Source organism: Protomyctophum bolini (assembly GCF_963924005.1).
Source record: "Protomyctophum bolini genome assembly, chromosome: 6".
Classification (NCBI taxonomy): domain Eukaryota; kingdom Metazoa; phylum Chordata; class Actinopteri; order Myctophiformes; family Myctophidae; genus Protomyctophum; species Protomyctophum bolini.
In genome coordinates, this window is record NC_137867.1 from 39,057,919 (window position 1) to 39,077,828 (window position 19,910).

The 19,910-nt window shown below is 41.8% G+C and overlaps 3 protein-coding genes across 10 annotated transcripts in view; 2 read left to right on the forward strand and 1 right to left on the reverse strand.

Moving 5' to 3' along the window:
• On the reverse strand, nt 1-1,855 carry sdhaf1 (succinate dehydrogenase complex assembly factor 1). 2 transcript variants are annotated; one of them, XM_080765622.1, is made up of 2 exons: nt 1,655-1,855; nt 1-1,289 (listed from the first exon to the last, which is right to left on the reverse strand). In XM_080765622.1, exon 2 carries the CDS (start codon nt 981-983, stop codon nt 732-734), a length of 252 nt encoding a protein of 83 aa, XP_080621748.1. In that variant the 5' UTR covers nt 984-1,289; nt 1,655-1,855; the 3' UTR covers nt 1-731. The 2 variants fall into 2 exon arrangements, with proteins under 2 accessions (XP_080621748.1, XP_080621749.1); XM_080765623.1 differs by having other exon boundaries at nt 1-1,286; nt 1,651-1,855.
• Nucleotides 1,856-2,549: 694 nt separating this feature from the next.
• On the forward strand, nt 2,550-11,384 carry nudt18 (nudix (nucleoside diphosphate linked moiety X)-type motif 18). Of its 5 annotated transcripts, none has more exons than XM_080766163.1 (7): nt 2,550-2,655; nt 3,969-4,147; nt 4,564-4,674; nt 5,154-5,256; nt 6,109-6,232; nt 8,633-8,757; nt 9,864-11,384. In XM_080766163.1, exons 2-7 carry the CDS (start codon nt 3,977-3,979, stop codon nt 10,241-10,243), a joined length of 1,014 nt encoding a protein of 337 aa, XP_080622289.1. In that variant the 5' UTR covers nt 2,550-2,655; nt 3,969-3,976; the 3' UTR covers nt 10,244-11,384. The 5 variants fall into 5 exon arrangements, with proteins under 5 accessions (XP_080622289.1, XP_080622286.1, XP_080622287.1 ...); XM_080766160.1 differs by having other exon boundaries at nt 2,557-2,655; nt 3,886-4,147; XM_080766161.1 differs by having other exon boundaries at nt 2,565-2,655; nt 3,895-4,147.
• Nucleotides 11,385-13,081: 1,697 nt separating this feature from the next.
• The window catches only part of LOC308316732 (arrestin domain-containing protein 3-like), a 42,998-nt gene continuing 36,169 nt past the window's right edge, over nt 13,082-19,910 (forward strand). For all 3 annotated transcript variants that reach the window (XR_013964201.1, XM_080765471.1, XM_080765472.1), the window contains exons 1-5: nt 13,082-13,508; nt 15,072-15,129; nt 16,339-16,486; nt 17,660-17,756; nt 18,473-18,732. Coding sequence is in view for 2 of the 3 variants with exons in the window: in XM_080765471.1 (XP_080621597.1) it covers nt 13,262-13,508; nt 15,072-15,129; nt 16,339-16,486; nt 17,660-17,756; nt 18,473-18,732 (810 nt within the window). In the remaining variant the exon portion in view is untranslated. The remainder of the gene's footprint in view (nt 13,509-15,071; nt 15,130-16,338; nt 16,487-17,659; nt 17,757-18,472; nt 18,733-19,910) is intronic.

Genomic DNA, 19,910 nt, shown 5'->3' on the forward strand with positions numbered 1-19,910 from the left:
GTTTATGCCTCTGGTAGCCTACTAACTGAAAACAATTCCACTAGCAGATGTTGTGAATATTTCAGTTAAATATACAAAGTTCTTGTTGACTGAAAGGGTTGTGTGATGAATTATAAATTAGCCTCCCTCAACTCATCCACAACCCTTTCCTATACCAGTCAAAGCAGGTTTCCACATGAACCCTCCACAGAGATCAGATCATTTTGCTTCTGTCCCGTTTCTGTGTTCATAAACGGAGATTAAACTGTCCACGACACAACAGAAATATGCAGATCCATCTTTATGCAGCACTGTCCCTTCAAAAGGTCCCATGACATGACGTCACTGGTTGCATGGAGGTTTAGGAACTGGCCCTTTACAGAGGCCCGTCCGGGGTAGGATTGGGATCCTTTAGGATTTTAACGATTACAGTTCCTTAACGATTTCTTCTATAGTCCGATGCCTTAGCGGTTCCCGTCAACGATTCCTATAAGGTCTGTAACTCTGAGAGTGTACAATTGGAACCAAATGCATTTGATTCCATTTGTACACTATCAGAGTTATGGTGGTCCTTGAGAAGCATGAGACCCACCGGTATTGTAACTGTATAGCAGACATGAAGTCCACATGACAGCTCTGACAAGTGTGATAAAATGGGCCCCGGAAACGGTTCCAAATGTGATGGAAAGAATTCCGGTTGCTTAATGTTGGATCCGGTTCCTCCGGTTCCGGATCCCAACCCTAGTCAGAGGTCAGCTGTGGTCTACTTTGGGTTTGGAGAAGGAGCCCAGCTGTTTGGTGTTGGCGTCTCTGAGCTGCTCCAGCTGTCTCTCTCCACGCCGGTACAGGTACTCGATGTGCATAACGTCCGTCTTCTTGATACGAGAGTTCTCCCGGAACTCATCCCTGATCCGCGGCACGAAGCCTGGCTTGTCTCGACCGGCGCGGAGGAACTGGCGGTACAAAGCCAGAACATTCTTCTGCAGCTTACTGTGACGCGCCATGGCTATAATAAACAACACTGAATTTGTATTTGTGAGAGACGGACAGTAGTATGCCGGCTGAGAGAAAGAGAGACAGTATATGAGATACAGATAGATGGAAGGCCTGGGGGAGGCGGACGGGGGGGACGGACAGTGCAGGAGGGACTGACACAGACAGTGTCTCTCTGTGATGTATATGAAGTTCCTATACAGTCCACAAATTATGGTTACTGGTTCCAGGCTGAAGAACTAGACAAGCACAGTGGCAGGTGGGGGTGATTTGCATATCCAGAGATGGATAGATGTGTAGGACAGTCAGTATGTCTCCTATAAAAAAGAAGAAATAATGCTAGTATTTGTCAATCCCAGAATACAGACTATAGTGGTGGTTTCAGATGGACCAGGCAGTGACTGAGCTTAAGCTTTTAAATGCAAATCACACCAATGACAAAAATATATTGATACAATTCTGTAAATGATTGAAACATACATGTTTCAATCATGACATGACCATGACGTGAATATACAATGACACAGCATAGGCACTCAGATCATATCATGTTGTATACTACAACACTCCATAGCCATTAATCTATCTAATGTGTGTATATGCATGCATACATATAAAACTGACTACTACATTATCTCTTCACTTCACAAATGTTCTATTTAATTGCAGTCAGAGTACAGACCTGTTTGAGTCAGTGTATTGACCCGTTTGTCAGCTCTCTTTGATGGTTGGTCTCTCCTGATCTGTGAATTTTCCATCAAAGCACACTAACAAAAACTCTGTTTTTAACGTTATATGGCGCGATGAACGTTGTGTCAGTTACTGAATTACATATCTCCTGAATCTCCACAATCCATATGACCTCGCCATGCATGTTATGACAGAGCAAAGTTGCGTCAAGTAAGCCACAACAAATCTACTATGAGACCGAAAGCAGGGCAACCTTTCCTTCAAAATAAAAGCTAACCCCTCTGGTCCAGGAATACTTCCAGGAAGCAAATAATATGTGTCAATGTATGGACCATCTTCAAATTTGACTATAGTATAGTATAGTATTCTGGGGGTTTGTTTGGTTTTGATTATTTTTCTAAAATGGATCATCAAAGATATGGTGTGATTTTATATTATGATAATTATTATTATTGTTATTAACTATAATTTCACTGTATTCATACTTATGTTTGTTTATTTATTTGATATGGACTTCACCACAATCACATTTCTCATTGCACAGTTGTACAAATTGTAGATGCATCGTTTACAGTGCAAAATGTTCACCACCTGTCCACAGCCCACAGGAGACTTTTCAAAAAATGCATGCAGTAGCACTTTAGTTTAAAAAACCCAATCGTTCAAAAAAGGGAATATATACTAATAGTATTTACAACACATGAAATTACAATACTCATTACATTAAACCTACTTACCTACAATACAAAAGTTGGCTGATTTTGACTTTCACACACCGGGGAATTGTTGTTTAATTATGGTAACTTGACGCTAGTCGAAGAGCCAAGAATAAACAGCTTCCGCTTCGCAACGGATGTCATGATGTCATGGTGCGCCTTTTACTTTGACAGATAGGTGGAGTAGTTGTTGTCAAAACAAACATGGTGGCCTGTCCGTGTCAGGCGTCAGTCTGGTGGTTGACAAGTGGACGGATTTTTCATTAACGTCCTAAAGGTTTGGTATGCATCTTCTATTCTTATACAGGCATTGTGCACGTTTAGAATTATATGTTCACACACAATGTTGTGTAGAGTCAGCGAAGCTTTGCTATAGCTGGTTCATGTTGGTTAATATTCTCAACAGATTAACATTGCAGTCAGGGTCAACTCACTCAACTAATAGCATTATCGACCAGCTAAAGTCAAATAGTTTACACAGGGTGATTTAATCAGAGATCAATGTTATTGTTATGTTGCTGTTACTATATTCTGCTATCGTCACACCTCATCATGACCTGCATTCATCAGTGTTTTTGCCCACGTCATTGATTGATTAAACTGAACATTTTCGTTGAAAACAATGCATTTCCAACCCGAGCTTGTCTCAGTTCAGGCTGCATGAACAGGCTTAAGCCCTCGGTTTCTGCCCCCTCAATATCGTAATTCTTCTATTAGATGGCTCTGGGTAGGGCGTCAAGGACCCCCAAAATGATATATATTTGGCGGCCGACCTCAACATATTTTGTTCCAGGGACCCCCAAAAGCAAAAGAAAACCCCAATATATTCAAAGGTTTGCACAAAATTAAGATCTTCGCACCACATCTGCTATTTTTGAATAGCAGATAAAGTGGTCAAAGTGGTAAAAAAAAACAAAAAAACAAAAGTAACACAGATGCTTTCTCGGTTTTAAAGACTGTAGTTGTACTATAGTAGCTACCAGTGACCACCATCGAGCCTGTACCGGCAGGTGTTGAAAGTGTTGTACGAGCGGTTTCGGATTAATAACGCACCAGCATTCCGTAGTCTGTAGTTTCAGGTCATTTATTAGAAAAGCCCGTCTTTAGATTAAACAAAACAAAATCATTCGTATAAGGTTATATTCCGTTGTACAATTGTGCTATGCTATGTGGTGGTGGTGGTGGTGGTTTAAATGTTTGTCCCTGCCGCTCTCGTTTCTGATCACATCATGCCGTCACCTGCCTCATCACAGAGTGACACCCATAAATCAACGTGACGTCCTCACATTACCATAACAATCAGCAGATCGTATAAATAATAGCAGCAAATAGCAAACAAAATAACTCAACATTTCATAATATCATTTCTCAGGCATAATTCATAGAAAATAAATGATAATCATAAATGATAAAGCAAATCTACAAATGGCTTCAACAAGTGTGTTATGTTAAAATTACCACCAACTCAATCAGTGTTCTATCCGCCACTCCTATGTTATCCTACCAGCGCATCCAGGTCCAAGAAGAGTGTGTCCATCCGTAAATTCTGTACCCTGCGCTGACCTCTCTCCTCCAATCCAGTCAGCACAGCAGCCATCATGCAGGTGGAGGTGGAAGAGAAGGAGGTGGAGGAGCAGATGGGTCGGCTGTTGAGCGGCGAGGGGTTAGAGGTCACGCTGTTGGACGTGATTCCCGAGCTGGCCAGACCACCGGTGGTACTGAAGAAGACCGTCTCCTACATTGTCTGCGCCGTCATCTTCAACGATAAGGTCAGCAGAACTAGGCCTGTCAGAATTATACATAACCGCCTGATCGATTACTTGAGATAATCACAATTTTTAAACGCATAATCGTTTCCATCACAAATTAGAAATGCCTATATCCATTATATCTAGTTTGCTTGTTAAATACTTCAAATCTGCTCTGCAGAATTTATAAGTGGCCTGTGTGGAAATGAGTCGTGATTCAAAAGAGTTTGAATGCTCTAGCAGGCAGCAGTTGGCATAGGTCTACACTTTCCCTCTAAATTGGATTTGAACCCCTAACTTCCTGTTCTAGGGTAAACATTTGGTGAAAATAGCAATAGCAACGGTGAATGTATTCAAGACACTGGCGAATTAATCGCATGGAAGACACTGGCCCCATACATTTATTTTGTAATGAGTACGTTTGCATGTTCCATCAGGAGGAAGTGTTGATGGTACAAGAGGCAAAGCAGGAATGCTACAAACAGTGGTACCTCCCTGCAGGGAGGATGGAGGAAGGAGAGAGCATTGTACAGGCTCTGAGGAGAGAGGTGAGAGGAGCTGTAAAGTGTAAACAAGGAAACTTTACATCACCGCACGCATACAGTGGGAATTTTCCTTGATCCATGCTTTGGACATTATTATAGGAATCACGGACTGTCAAATTATCCATGCGTAAATAATACACAAACAAAACATTTGTCTGTCTTTGAGGTTCAATTAAATCTAGTAGGTAGGTGTTATGGACAAAGGCTTATTTTGTAAGATATGTCATTACTGGTTTTGTGTTTCTCAAACTCTATTAAACGATGATACAATATTTTGTCAGGCAGAAACCTAGTCTTGGAATATATTACTGTTTTTTTTGTTTTGGTGGCAGTTGTCAGCAAGTGTGCAGTGTCAATAGCACACATCTCCCTCAATCATCACATTCAACTGAAATACTTTGTCAAGCCGAGAGGTACTATATGTGAAAGGTAGTATTCAAGAGATGTGTGATAATATTTAAAGACATTTTATTGTTGGTCAGGTGAAAGAGGAGGCAGGGTTTGACTGTCAACCAATCACCTTGCTGCTGATCCAGGAACAGGGACCTCAGTGGATCAGATTCATCTTCCTGGTCAAGGTCACAGGTCAGAGTTCACACATAACTAATATCACTGCAGCACTGGCATATTCGTCTGGTTTCCAGGATTGTAGTTGTTTTGTCTTTTTGGTTGGTACATAATTGTGTTAAAAAGTGTTAGTTATTTTATAGTTTTGATATCTTGAATGAGTAGGTGTGTCTACACGTTTGATGGAATACCGGAAGACTCGCCCCGGTGCTTGCCCGTTTTTCCTCCCGGAATTGTCACCAGTGAGGGGGATAACTTTGTAATATGCTATTGGCTGTTTGTATTCTTTTGGGAAAAATATAAAAAGATACTCCTGTAGAAAGGCTATATTATTTTACTTATATTGACCCTATAAACAATTTAGTATCATTTAGTATATGTAAGGTTTTGCCCCCTCAAATGGTACCTCGTCAGATAATCCCCCACATAGCCTACGACAACTTCTGTGAACAGACTTCACTGTAGTAGCTTTTCATAAATTATATTTGTACTTAGGCTGTCATGAAAGTTTATAGTTAGAGAAATTCAAAGTCCAGCCGTCTGCTGTCCAGCCTCTCCCACCCCTCACTGGGGAAAATTTTGGGAGGAAAACAGAAACGGGGCGAGTCTTCTTGTTACCGTTTGATGTATGTATTCTGGATACATACATTGGTTATAATATATTTTAATTGGTTATATGTATTCTGGATATAGGTATGCATACAATGCATACAGTATTTGGATAAAGTGTGTCATTAGACTTGAATCTTTAATACAAATGTCCTACATTCACTAGACAAGAATATGTTTGCTTTTAGGAAGCTTTCAACTGTTTACAATGTGTTAGTGTTAACACATACATTTCTTTCAATCTGTCTGACCATACTGTAGGTGGGAGTCTGAAAACTCCACAAGACGCTGACCAGGAGTCTCTACAGGCGGCCTGGTGGGACAGAACATCTCCCCTGTCTCTCAGAGGACGAGACATCCTTCCACTCATTGACGTTGGACTCAAGTACGAACAATGAGGTTCATGTTTATGACACTATGGTACAGTGGAGACTAGGCAGACAGTACAGAGAGAGATAGCACAGGGAGAGAGACACGGGCGAGAGACAGGGCAGAGAGGAGACAAACATTCACATTTTGGTGAAGGACTACCGGTACATATAGCTCATAAGAATGGTGTATATCAGGATGATAAATGGCAAAACCATGACAAATCTTGATAGGAATGTGTTTTTTTTCCTCTTTTCCCCCTCCAAAAATATATAATGTCTGAAAATACACATTAACATGAATCTAACGCAAATACAAACAAACAATATAGCTGCGAGCAGCGATAAGGCGGGACCAAGGAGAGGGAGAGAGAGAGAAGGGTGGAGAGAGAGAGAGACAGAGAGAGAGAGAGAGAGAGAGAGAGAGAGAGAGAGAGGGGGGGGGGGTGGAGAGAGAGAGATAGAGAGAGAGAGAAAGAGAGAGAGAGGGAGAGAGAAAGAGAGAGAGAGGCGGTGGAGAGAGAGAGAGAGAGGGGGGGGTGGAGAGAGAGAGAGAGAGAGAGAGAGAGAGAGAGGGGGGGGGTGGAGAGACAGATAGAGAGAGAGAGAGAGAGAGAGAGAGAGGGGTGGAGAGAGAGAGAAGACAGAATACACTTATTACACTATTACACTTATTACACTATTGCACTTATTACACTAATTACACTATTAGACTTATTACACTACTATTACACTATTACACTATTACACTATTACACTATTACACTTATTACACTATTACACTACTATTACACTATTACTTATTACACCATTACACTGCTGTTACATTATTACACTATTACACTATTACACTAAATACACTTATTACAGTTACTAGTATCTCTATTAATGTGATGTCATGTCCGAGAGACAGAGAGAGAGAGAGAGAGAGATAGACATGCACAAATAAGAATCACAGGCTGAGTTGTCGCTACCCGGATTTGAACCAGTGACCCTGTGGTCCAAAGGTGAGAGCTCGACCGACTGAGCTAAGCAGACACTGTCAGTTGACTCATTCTAAACAGTAACATGCAGTATAGGTATTAGCTGCCAACCGTATTTGGAAGACGTATTAGTTGCATGAGAGGTTTCACAAAACAGCATTTTCGTTGGCTCATAAAAACTTCATTTTTTCACTTAAAATAAATCTGTTACGATTTTTTGTTCGTTTAAGTCCAAAGTTCAAGTGTAGACGTTTTTGTACATTTTGATCAAAGATTCTGGGAGGAGATAGATTTTAAATGGTTTTCATATAATTCAAAATGGTGCGTAATCTAAAGGTCAGAGGTCAAAAGTCAGAATACGAAAGTTGTTCGCCATGAGGAGACAAATATGTGTATCAAAGTGTCATTGCCAACGGTCAAACGGTTCATGAGATATGCACGTTCAAAGTTTGCATTTTCAGTGCTATAGCGCCACCATTTGGCCAATGGTCATGGGCTTCACATGGTCACCGTTTGGCATGGCCCTCTACCAGATTACAGAGTTTCGTAAAAAGCGACTGCACGGTTCAGTCAGAACAGCTATTTTTGGCGGAAGGAGAAGGAGAAGAAGGAGAAGAAAAAAAAACACAAATACAAGAAGTGACCAAAGTCACTGCGTGTCTTCTTGGTCCCTTAATTACATTTACACAACAGTACTGTTAAACAGATCTATGAAACCTTCCAAGCTGCAGCATCACTTGGAGGAAACCCTAGATTGATACTTAAAATAAAATCCTGTCTCACATCTGACAATCGGCTAAATATGGTGAGCTAGCTTTGAAGACCTCTTATGAAGTTGAACAGAAGGCGTAAAATACCCATAAGCAACACAATTTATGTAGTGCTGCTTTTAATTTCTCTCCGCTAAGGGGTCCTTGGCCTGAAAAACATTACGTTACATTAACTTGCTGGACTACTCAATTACTAAGTTAATCATTAGTTCATTACACCCTAATTATTTGCAAGAATACATAGTTAGTATGTTAATTATACTGCACTTTAGTCTGAAACGGACCTTCACTGAACAGGACGTTCTGGTCAACTTTCCACCACATCTTTATCTCTGGATGTGGTTTTTGAGAGGAAGCGGTCATAACCAACACATCTTCTAATGTGGTCCATAGGTCCAGGAAATGGAAAATCCAACGCAACACAGTAAACCATACTTGACAAACAGGCCTGCAGTATAGAGTGAAAAGACAAGTCTGTTATATAATCCTGCTGTGTGTGTGTCTCCAGCTCACTGAGTAGTTAGTGTGGCCCTGTCTACATGCATCATTCCACATGGTGCTTCTCAAACCAGTTCTCTTGAAAGCAGTGAGTTTCATTCACTGATTCCAGCCAACCACAGGCTGGTGGATATACGGGGGGTTTCTTTAATGTGTGTGTTTGTAGGTACCGTCAGTCGGCCTGGCATCCCACCACCATGCCTATAGACATGCCCTGTCAACACGTTGCCCAGAGAATCATCATGACCTTCACCAACTCACAGCAGGAGTTGTGGGTACTGCTGGCCACAGGTACAACACTTCCTCTCAACCACAGCACCCATGGCCTACCCTGTAGATGCTATTTTGTATTTGTATGTGTCTAATGTCCTGGTGTAGACTGTCTGGAATGTCTGAGAGTATGTACTTAGATAAAACAAATGTTTACAAACAATCTGGCGTCATTATCTGGCGTCAATATGTCTCAACAACTGCAATTGCGCTAAGTGGTCACACTGCTGGCAAAAGCACGCTGAAATAGCTTTAATGCCTGCAGACAACAACTCATGGCTCAAACTAGATGGGCCCGCCCCAAAGTCATTAGCGCAGCTGCGCCCGGCAGCCGTTCTCAACAGGCCCGAAAATTAAGACTCGGCCCTACCTGGGCCCTACCTAACTGGGCTGGCCCGAGGCCCTGCCTGGCCTTACTAATTAGCACACATTTTACACCCTACCCGGCCCGAAAACATCAATAAAAAAAATCACACCCGTGTGAAGTGAAGGGCGATCTTATTATGCAATCGCACGTGTCTGCTCACTCATACATAAGTTGCAATGAATCAGATGTGAGTTTAATATAAGAGAACAGAATAACTATGGGAAAGGAATAGATCAGTGGTTCTCTTTTTTTTAGCTCAGTCTGGACCACTAGCCTATGTTGCTGACTGTTAAGGGCTTACAGCTGCTATAAGCAATGTTTTTTTCCCCAGACAGCCAGCAATGGGTAGAACGCTCCCAAAATAAATTCTCTGTGACACATCTAGGGGCCGCAATCTGCATTCAAAGATGTTCCTAGAAGCTTTGTCATTGGTCGAAAAAAACCCGGTCGCAATGACCAATCAGGAAGCAGACAGGCAAATCGACCAATGACAAAGCTTCCAGGGTGGTGGTCCCTCGTTCATAATCAGTTGAAAACCCCTGTTTTAGGAGGACACAGAAGATATCCAATGACATTCTGTTACTTTGGAAAGCCAAAAGATTTTGCCGGTCTCTGAGCACACTTTCCCACCTACACCATCCACAAACCAAGCTCCACAGGTTCTACTTCGAATTGGTGATTCTGTCTGGCTCTAGATTGGTTCACTTCTTGTACTCATCATACATGCTTGTTTAAAACTATTGATGTGTTTGTTTTGAAGCTCCGTCGGCCCACCTGCCGGCAGCCGCCGCGGTGAAGACCCACACGGTGACCTGGGCTGCTAGCATGGTGCTGCAGGAAGCCACGCCCAGCCGTTACCACGACTACGACCTCAGCACTCTGGGCGTGCTCAGCCTGCAGCACACCGGAAGGCAGCCGGGCAAAATGGACGGCGTGTGTCTCAACACGCTGGTGTCTTTGGTGGAAGACCGCCCCCAACGCAATGAGGACGGAGAGCGCCTGGAGCCGGCGGAAAGCGCCCCTCCGCCCCTGGAAAACCCCCGTTACCGCTGGCACAGGGTACGGAACGACGCACTGAGGCAGAATATTCTGGAACGAATAAAGAAGAAGTCAATTTTGCCTGTCAACAGTCTGTACTGACTAATTTTTTATTCCTTTCACACTGTTCGCATTTTGAAAGGAACAGATTGTGTCATTTAATTGCGTTAGGGCTCAGTCACACATGTGCCCCAATACATCTGCATTCTGCAAAACATGCCATGTGTCATGTTGCTGACAATGCTGGGAGGAGTGCCGGTTTTGTGGTCTGTAAGTTTGTTTCACCTGGTCAAGGTTCAGGTTCACCAATGTTGAACAGGACAGTTCGGACTTCACACGCTTCAGAGCTGTCAACGCACCACAGGCCCTTTTCTCCTCATGTAATTGTAATGGAAGTGAACAGAGAAGCTGATGCGTCTGAAGCTCAGAATGTGTTAAGCTCTGCACTGTGTAGTGTCGCGTTCAACATTGGTGAACCTTGGCCGGGGGCACCAGCCAATAGGACAGAGAAGCGCTGTGCGTTGATCACACTTGGCAGGGAAAACTAGAAACTGACGTTATAGATCTCCAATGGCCTTGTAAAACTATGCAGGTTTTTTACACATCATTTAATTTGCTTATAGCCATTATCCAACATGCCAAAGTTTTACATGCCTAGTTCCAGTATATAGTAGCCTGGCCCAGCCAGCCTGATTTCTGGTGTAGAGGGGCAGGTGCTGCTGGGATCACGGCGGTGGCTACAGCATATAGTGGTTTCCGTAACACCATTTGCCAACATAGTTGGTATATACACTGTATATTATACAGTAACATGAATTTACCTTTACAATGCATACATACAAGATTTCCATGGAGAGGAACCATAACTTATATTTTGTATACTTTGAATGTTTTTAGATGGTCATACTATGCAGATATACAGTATGTTGGTTACTTGTTCAAATGTTATTTAGATAGACATAATACTACAAGTTTGATAAGCTTGACTACAAATTCTGTGTAATTCTAAGAATGTCCTAGATATAGCATAGCATGTTATTTTACACAGATGCCATGTTGGATGTTTACGTGGTATCTTTGCCCTCTACGTGACCATTTACCCTGTTCATGACATTTTATCTGATCTTGCAAGTTGCTCTCTGGATAAGAGTGTCTGCTAAATGACTATATATATTTATATCAAAATAAAGTAACCATGTATTGTATTTTGACAGTACAATAAAATACATTTCCCTGGTGACATCATTCTATCGCTGGTCCATAACCTCCACTTCATACTTTATTCATATACAAGATTCCTTTACAGGATGTCCTCACTGGTCAACAAAAGCACCTTGAAGACCTTAACAGGAGCCCTCGTACAAGGTTTCTTTGACTATGCATGCACCTCTTGGTACCACAGCACCTCAAAGGCCCTTAAAACAAGGCTCCAGACCTCCCAAAACAAACTGGTCAGGCTCCTACTTGGCCTCACTTTGAGAGGCTGGGATGGCTCAGGGTCGACGACAGAGTACAGCATCTTGCAATGGGTCTGGTCCACAAGATTCGATACACCACCAAGATGCCCATGTACCTGTCTAAATACTTCCTTAATGTAAACGAAGTCCACACCCACAACACCAGAGGGAGAGCAACAAACCATGTACAACCCAGATTCGGCACAAACAAGGGACTAAATTATTTTCCCTCCTATGCCACCAAAATGTGGAACGCCCTACCAACAGTCATTAAGACATGTGAATCCCTTGACTTCTTCAAAACCGCTCTCAAAGGGCACCTACGGACGGCTGCAATTCGAAACTGGCCCCCGTAAAATCTGAATCCCCCCCCTTTCCCCTCACTGTATATGTTTCTTTTCCCTTTTTGCTTCCTTTATGAATTCCTGTTCTGTTCTTTAACTATATAGAAGTGTCTATTTGTACGTCTCTAAATGTTTTGATGAATTGAACATGGTGGACCCTGTTGTAAACTAGTGTAATGCTTAATTGGGTCGTCCACTCACAGTTAACAGTCTTTGTATTGAGTTTGTGCTTGAAATGTACTGTAATTCTGCAAACTTAATAAATATTTCAATCAAAAAAAAATCCCTCCTCCCTTATCAACAGCTAGGGGAGGAGGAGATAACACGGATCCAGGGTCCTTTTCTTTTCGCAGATAAGTAAGCCTGGGACCGAGGCTAGGGTCCTCCTCCTCCTACTTTCCTTGAAGGAGAGCGAGCTGTGACTAGTGGCTACAGAAAACGAAAAACAAAAGCCTGCAGCGACTCAGCGCGAGACCGCGAGTGACTACCATCTGGACTGGAGCACACTCTACACTTGGCGGCAGTAGAGGTCTTTCTACTGGGTCCGCCTGATGGAGGCACTGTGACTGCACACTGCAGTGCACACATCCAGGCCAGAGCCATCTAATAGAACATTTACGATATAGAGGGGGCAGAAACCGAACGCTGTTCATGCAGCCCTGAACTGAGCCAAGCTAGAGTCGAAATACATTGTTTTCAACGAGGGCGGCGCAAACAAGAGCTAATTTAAGCATGTGTGCAACATGACAACTGTTAAGTATTGTACAGTAACAACTAAAGTCTCTTTAATGTTTATGTTGTACTATTACTACAAAACAATCTAAAATAAAGGGATTTAAGATCATTGAAGCTGGGCTGTTGCCTGGGTCCAATATGCATTTCTGCCTACTTTCGGTCCAGGACTTGGCCCTGTTGGTTGTCCCCACGCTCTATGTAAGAAAGCCGCCATTGGACTATAGCCTCGGTCCCAGGCTTACTTATCTGCGAATTGGACTGGCCCCATGAAGTGAACGCAGTTTGCGTAACTCTGTCTATGGCTCTGATCCAGGCTATCCCTTCCATGTTTAAGGGTGTGGCCATTGGCCAAGTCATTCAAGGCAAGGCATTAAGGCAAGCCTCAGAAGCCTGGAACTGAGTGGACGTCTGGGCGGATAGACAAGAAGACGAGTAGTAATGTAAACGTAATTACATCAATACAGGGCAGGAACAAACAAAACTGGATGCATCGACAGCCCGACGATCCTTTTGGTTTAGTTTGTTTTCTTCTTTTTCTCTCCAATCTCTATTTGTTGTAGTTTTTGTATCACCACGCCGATAAAATGCCTTCTATAAGACAGTTTAAGGTCACTTATGACGCCCTGAACGACCACGGGACGTTCTCCGAGGGCGACAACATCAGCGGCAAAGTGACGGTGGAGCTGGAGAAAGACGTTAAAGTGGAGGCGCTGTTTGTCAAAGCCAAGGGAGACGCCAACGTGCACTGGTCGGAGCGACGCAACGACCGCACGTACAACTACAACGCGCACAGGAGGTTCTTCAAAGTGAAACAGTCTCTGGTTGAGAAGGGTAGGAGGCCATTAATAATACTGTGTGTGCTGCCGTTTACAACAGTGGTTCCCAAACTTTGTCATGTCGTCAAGGACCCCCACATTGACACTAATTAGCCCGCGGACCCCCTCACCAATTTGAAAAGGTTACGGCTCTAGCAGTGATTCTCAAGCAGTTTAATTTCAACTAAGGACCCCTAGTTTGACATGCTACGGACCCCCATTTAATGGCATCTCCAGACTCCATCTCTGGGATCCCGAATTTATATTGTAATAAAAATCAATGTTAATTTAACTCTAAGAGTGTACAGTAAGATCCATTTGGTTCCATTTGTAAACTACCCATAAGAGTCCATTTGGTTCCAAACAATCATTTAGCTGGGGACCCCCTGGAACTCCCTCAAGGAACCCTAGGGGCCCGGACCCCACTTTGGGAACCACTGATTTACAATAGAGGACATCATCATACCAGGAAGTTGCATGGAACACTTTTTAGTAGAAAAAACAATACTTTATGGCCTTGACAACCCATCCTATCTGATTGCATTAAACTTTGTCACTCACTTTGCCACTCGATTTGCCATTCACTTTATGCATGCGCAATTGCGCATACCCATATGTGGTGGTGGTGGTGGTAGTAGTAGTAGTAGTAGTGGTGGTGGTGGTGGTGTTCATGTATACGTACTGAGAAGTATAAACTACTACTACAGGTGGCTTTCTTCATTGCGTGCATGACATGTTTGCAGGCTTGCAGTTGTTGCAGACTAAATTTGTTGCAGCAGCAATCGCTCTGTGCGAGAAAATTAATGTGCGTCCTGCAATGATTCCTCTGCAGTATTGCTCTCACTCTTTAATGTTTTGTTTTATAGTGTTTTTTGTTTATAGTAGTATTACTTATATCCTTTATCTTTACTTCTGTGCTAGTTAAACATTTAAGAACACCTTCATATTGTAGTAGGCTAAAGTAGTAAGTAATCACATACCGGTATCAGTACCATCCATACCTTAGCTATCATTGAGCCATAGACTGCCCATGATGACTCAAAGTAAATAGACAGCCTATAGGCATACTTTCCAGTGGTAGAAAACGTACTCACATTCTTTACATACTAAGTAAAAGTATCAATACTTCAATGTAGAAATACTCTGTTACAAGTTAAAGTCCTGAATAAAAAATATATTTGAGTAAAGTACAAAAGTATTGGTATCAAAATGTACTTAAAGTACCAAAAGTTGAAAAGTACGCAGTCTTCATTATGCAAATGTCCCATTTCACACGTTTTAAAATGTCTCAAAAATCTTTTGAAAATAGCAGATTTACAAGCTCACAGTGGCCGAAATGTAACGAAAGTTTTCAAATGAATGTAGCTAGTGGAGTAAAAGTACAATATTTGTATCCGAGATGTAGTGGAGTAGAAGCAAAAGTATTGGAAATTGGAAATACTCAAGTAAAGTAGGCCTACAAATATCTCAATTTTAGCTACACAAATACAGTAGCCTACTAAGTAAATGTACTTATAGTTACTTTACACCACTGACACTTTCTGGGATAATTTATTAACCACAACCATTTCCCGTGCAGATAATGTTCTTCCCAGAGGGATACATCACTTTCCATTCTGCTTGAAAATTCCAGCGGGGTGAGTGAGAATAATTACAATTTTCAGGAAATGAAGAAAACCTTAGGCTATATTTTTAAGACAATGTAATACTGCCTCATCAAAGTTGGTATTTTGACTTTATATATTGATAGGAGGAGAGGTACGTGGTGGAGTTATCTGCTTTAGCAGACAGTTTGAGTTTCCGGATTACTGTGATATTAGTATGGCCAAGTCAGGCTAAGTTTGAGGGTCCAATGGAGTTAGGTTTTGTCCAAAGCACTTTTTATACATTTCATTGGTTCAATATTTGTTTTAACCAACGCACACGTAAAGGGTGTTGAATGGTGTGTAACTGTGTACACGCCATTATCTCTATCTCCAAGTTGTTTAGTTTTTAGTTATGCATCGTATTAACGGCAACAAATCAAAATGTAGCCTACTGCCATTGCCATCAGATCAAGAAGTTGAATCAGTTTGGTCTTAATCCATTAATAAAACCGGGAAATTGTGTCATTTTAGATTTTAGATATTCAAAAATAGCAAATATACAACAAGCTCATGGTGTGTCAATTCGTGCTGCACTATGAGCTTGTAGATTCGTTTTTTTATTGTGAAAATTGGTGCAAATCTTTAAATATATTCTTTAACTTTAACTCAAAACTTTGCTTCTGGGGGGGGTCCCTATTTTGAGACAGGGGTCCGCAGCCAAATACATATACATTTCGGGGGTCCTTGACATGAAAAACAAACGACATCCCGTTAGTCGGACTACGTGGCCGGTTAAGACTCACCCCGTGGCTTCCACGTGCAGTTATGATTTGGGATTGTTAGTAATGGGTCGGACTAATGAGTGGTCGGAACAATGACACGTTACCCTGCACTGCACGACACCACTGCAGCACACATGTCTATCCTGTCCACTCCAGTCCGAACAGCCACACCTTGAACAAGCACTGTAGTAATTGAGTAGTCAATCTTCAGGCCAAATTAGGCCAAATTGACCCCTTAGCTGAGGGAAATGATTTAGCCGATTGTCTGTTGACTGTTGAGAGACGTGAGACAGGATTTTATTTTAAGTACCGGTATCTATTGGTTGACTCCAAGTGATGCTGCAGCTTTGATGGCCTAGTGGTCCAGGCGCATACAGTATAGGCTCTGGCCTGACAGCGCGTCTCTGACACACACACATGCACACACAACTTTAGCATTACAATGAATGAAAAAGATGCGTCTGGTTTATCGTTGCAGATCCATGCCATCCTCCTTCAAAGGGACTTATGGGAAGATTGTGTACGATATCGAAGCTAAATTGGAAAGGAGTTGGAGGATGAATGAAACCGATTCAAAGCACCTCAACTTTGTCTCCAAGTCTTTCCACAACATTGGCCACCTGATGGTATGTACATATTATGTTCCAGTTCATGTTTGTTGAGAGTACTAGTGCTAGTGGTTCTAAAATGTTTTATTTGCAAGGACTGGTCTGCAACCACCTTTACTCCAGCTAAACTTAGAGAGAAATCTGATTTCATGCCATTAACAAAAACACACAATTTAACGTTTTTATACATATTCATTACTATATCCATAAATGTACCAATGATGCCTACTTTAGATAGTTTATACCAAAGGGCATCCCTCCAGACTGTATCGAATGCCATACTGTAATGTAATCTATAAAGGAACAGAATAATCTCTTATTTTTAAAGCAAAATAATTCAACAATGTGCTTCAAGAGAAAAATATGGTCACTGGTGGAGTAGTTTTTTCTAAAGCCTGCCTGGGTTTCCCTCAAGATAGTCTTCAAGATTGTCTTCACAGAAATGTAGCAGCCTTGCATTTAGTTCATTTGTGAACAATTTACCCATGCAACTCAGAAGCGTAATCCCTCTATAATTATCACAGTCAGCAGTATTGCCTTTCTTGAAAATTGGTACGATCATGCCAAGTGTCCAATCTTCAGGGAAGATACCAGAGTCAAGGATCTTATTAAACAGGGCGGAAGTGCGGAAGGTACACAGCGTCACTGCTACTGGCCATAGTGGCCAATCGCAGCATGTCTTTTCCAGGATTTATCAATTCAATCCAAAAGAGCTGTATTTGCATGAGAAAACAAAATGACAAGCTCCCAACGCATCACTACTGTATGTGACCTGTTGTGATATAATACACCACAAGGAGGGCTACTATATGGTGATCAACACCTCAAAAGTATAGCATGATCTCAAGTGTATGCTACACACAACTTCTGCTGTTATGCTACAATTCCATTACTTATATTTATGATTAGAAAGCAATGAGGTCAGTCTGTTGCTCTCCCCAAGTTGGCAGAGGGAGTGTAGCACCCAGGATTACATTAGACAATTTACACTGGGTGAGAAAAATGGGTTACAAAATTGTGGGATAAAAAAAAGGGAAAAGAAAGAAAGAAAAAGTACTTTGCTACTTACAGCATATGATAGCCATTGCTAGCATAAAGGTAAGGTAAATGAGGATAATATGGTCGTTTAATTGGGCAGGGTAGGGGACTTAGAGACTTATCTTCTTGCTGTGTGATGTGTGTCCTTTTCAGGCTCCCCAATGTGGTTCTACGAATAAAGAGATGGGCATGTTCTCCAAAGGTCAAGTTCACATGGACGTAACTGTCGACAAGAGGGCTTACGCTCCAGGTAATGTCACCACAACTTTATAACTTCTGTATTCAGAATAGAGTCCATAGTAATCAATTTAAAGTTTTTTACTGTAAACACTTATTCTGTCCAACAACTATATGCATCTGCAGATTGGTACTGCACTGCCATTCCGACTCGCTCAATGTTTGATGATAAAGTCCAGAAATGTATTCCGATACAAATTCAATTCAAATACTTTGTGATTTTCTTTGTACTATGGACTTTCTAATATCCATAGTACATACAATAAAACAAGTTATTAAGTTTTTTATTTTTGGCATTCTCACCCATGAGTAGACATTTCATATTTGAAGTAAACTATACATTGAAATAAATATCTCTGTCTTAACTCAGTTCATATCATTGACCTACTTAGTTCACACTTGGCTGGTGTATTGGATACAAATATACTGACAAGAAGACAGGAAATGTGTTAACCACCGACTAAACCACTAACCCTAGTAGCTTCACAATTCAAATGTAAAATAATTGGGTTAGACTTCGCGCAGACGAAATGAAAGCCTGGGTATCGAGGCTAGACTTTAGTGGACGATTATTTGTCATACAAATAATTGTCATTTATGATTTAATTGTGTTTCTTTGCATTGAACGTTTGAACATGTGAATAAGAAAATGCCTTTTAGGCAAACATTGCAGTATTGATACTTTTAGTAAAAACTAAAAAAAAGTGAATACTTTTTCCACCACTGCAGGTGAGACTGTGAACATTGTTGCCAAAGTGAACAATGCGTCATCCAAGGAAATGACACCCAAGTTCAGTCTGAAGCAGAAGGTGGTGTTCCACGCCGATGGCCATAGCAAGTATGAGAGCAGCGTGTTGAGCAAAGTGGTCGGAGACGTCATCAGTCCCAACACGGAAAAATCCATCACGTGTAAAATGACGCTTGGCTCCAACATACCCCAGACCATCCAGAACTGTGAGAACATCATCATCCTGGAGTACGAGCTAAAGGTACGGGGGGGGGGGGTTCCCGGTCGGTCCACTCGTAGAAATGTAGTAAGTAAAGTACACATTAAAATGTACTTAAAGCAGCACTGTGTAACTTTCCTTTTCTACCCTAGATTTGAACCCAGTTACTTCACCACTTTTCAACCCATCTTCATATAATTGGTCCTCACTAATTGGTCCTCATAATAAAATACCACCATTTCTTTCTACTCAGTCTGTGTCTCATAGGATAGGCGGGTAAAAATATGGTTTGACCCTAAAAAAAATTCACATTCTGTTGAAGCTTTCAGGAGATTTATTTTGATACCATAACAATAAGGAATACATTCATTATTACTGGGCGGTACTGTCATATGATGTGACATTTGTAAAAGCATGGCTGCCAAATGATAGACTCATTAGACTGGGAATATTACACAAATCATGGAAGAAATGTACAGAGAAATGTCTGCACTATTTTATTTGTAAAGGTGTCTGGCAATAATAATAATAATAAAAATATGTCCCCTATAGGGTAGTGGTTCCCAAACTGTGGGCCGGGACAAACATTGTGAAAATAGGCGATCTATAAAAGCTCACAACGCTGAGTGTCTTTGCACCAAACACACTCAGTAGGACCAATTGGCCACTTGTCTGGTCTATGGGGAAGATGGACTCCTCAGTGGGGATACAGTGGAGAGAAATGGCCCCTCAATGAGCCCTCATGGGCCTAGAGACTAGAGGGTGTGCAAGTCAGTCCAGAGCTATCACACATGTATCTTGGTATATAGGCAGGTGGTGGAGTGTGGCATGGATAGGGTTCAGTTATGCTTGTCACAGACATCTTCTTATTCCCGAGACTGTAGTAGTTGTGTGTGTAAAATTAATTTCACATTTACTTTGTGTTTGCTACTGCTGGCAATAACCTTGAGCCCTGGGCTCCAGTCTCTGTCTCCCCATAGAATCCCAATCTAACCTCCCTCCACGCTGTAGCCCTGCTGCTATCCAACAAACAAGCATTGCTGCCTTCCAATGCATGGCTTTTTAAGTCATATGGCAGCCAAGACTATGGACTTTAATGTTTGTTTAGGGCACACTAAATGACAACGTAGGATGCCATGTGGCCAATATAAATACAGTGGGCTCCCCTAATTTCGTGTTTTTTACACCTTTTGCAATTTCGTACTACAGTAGCTGTTCTA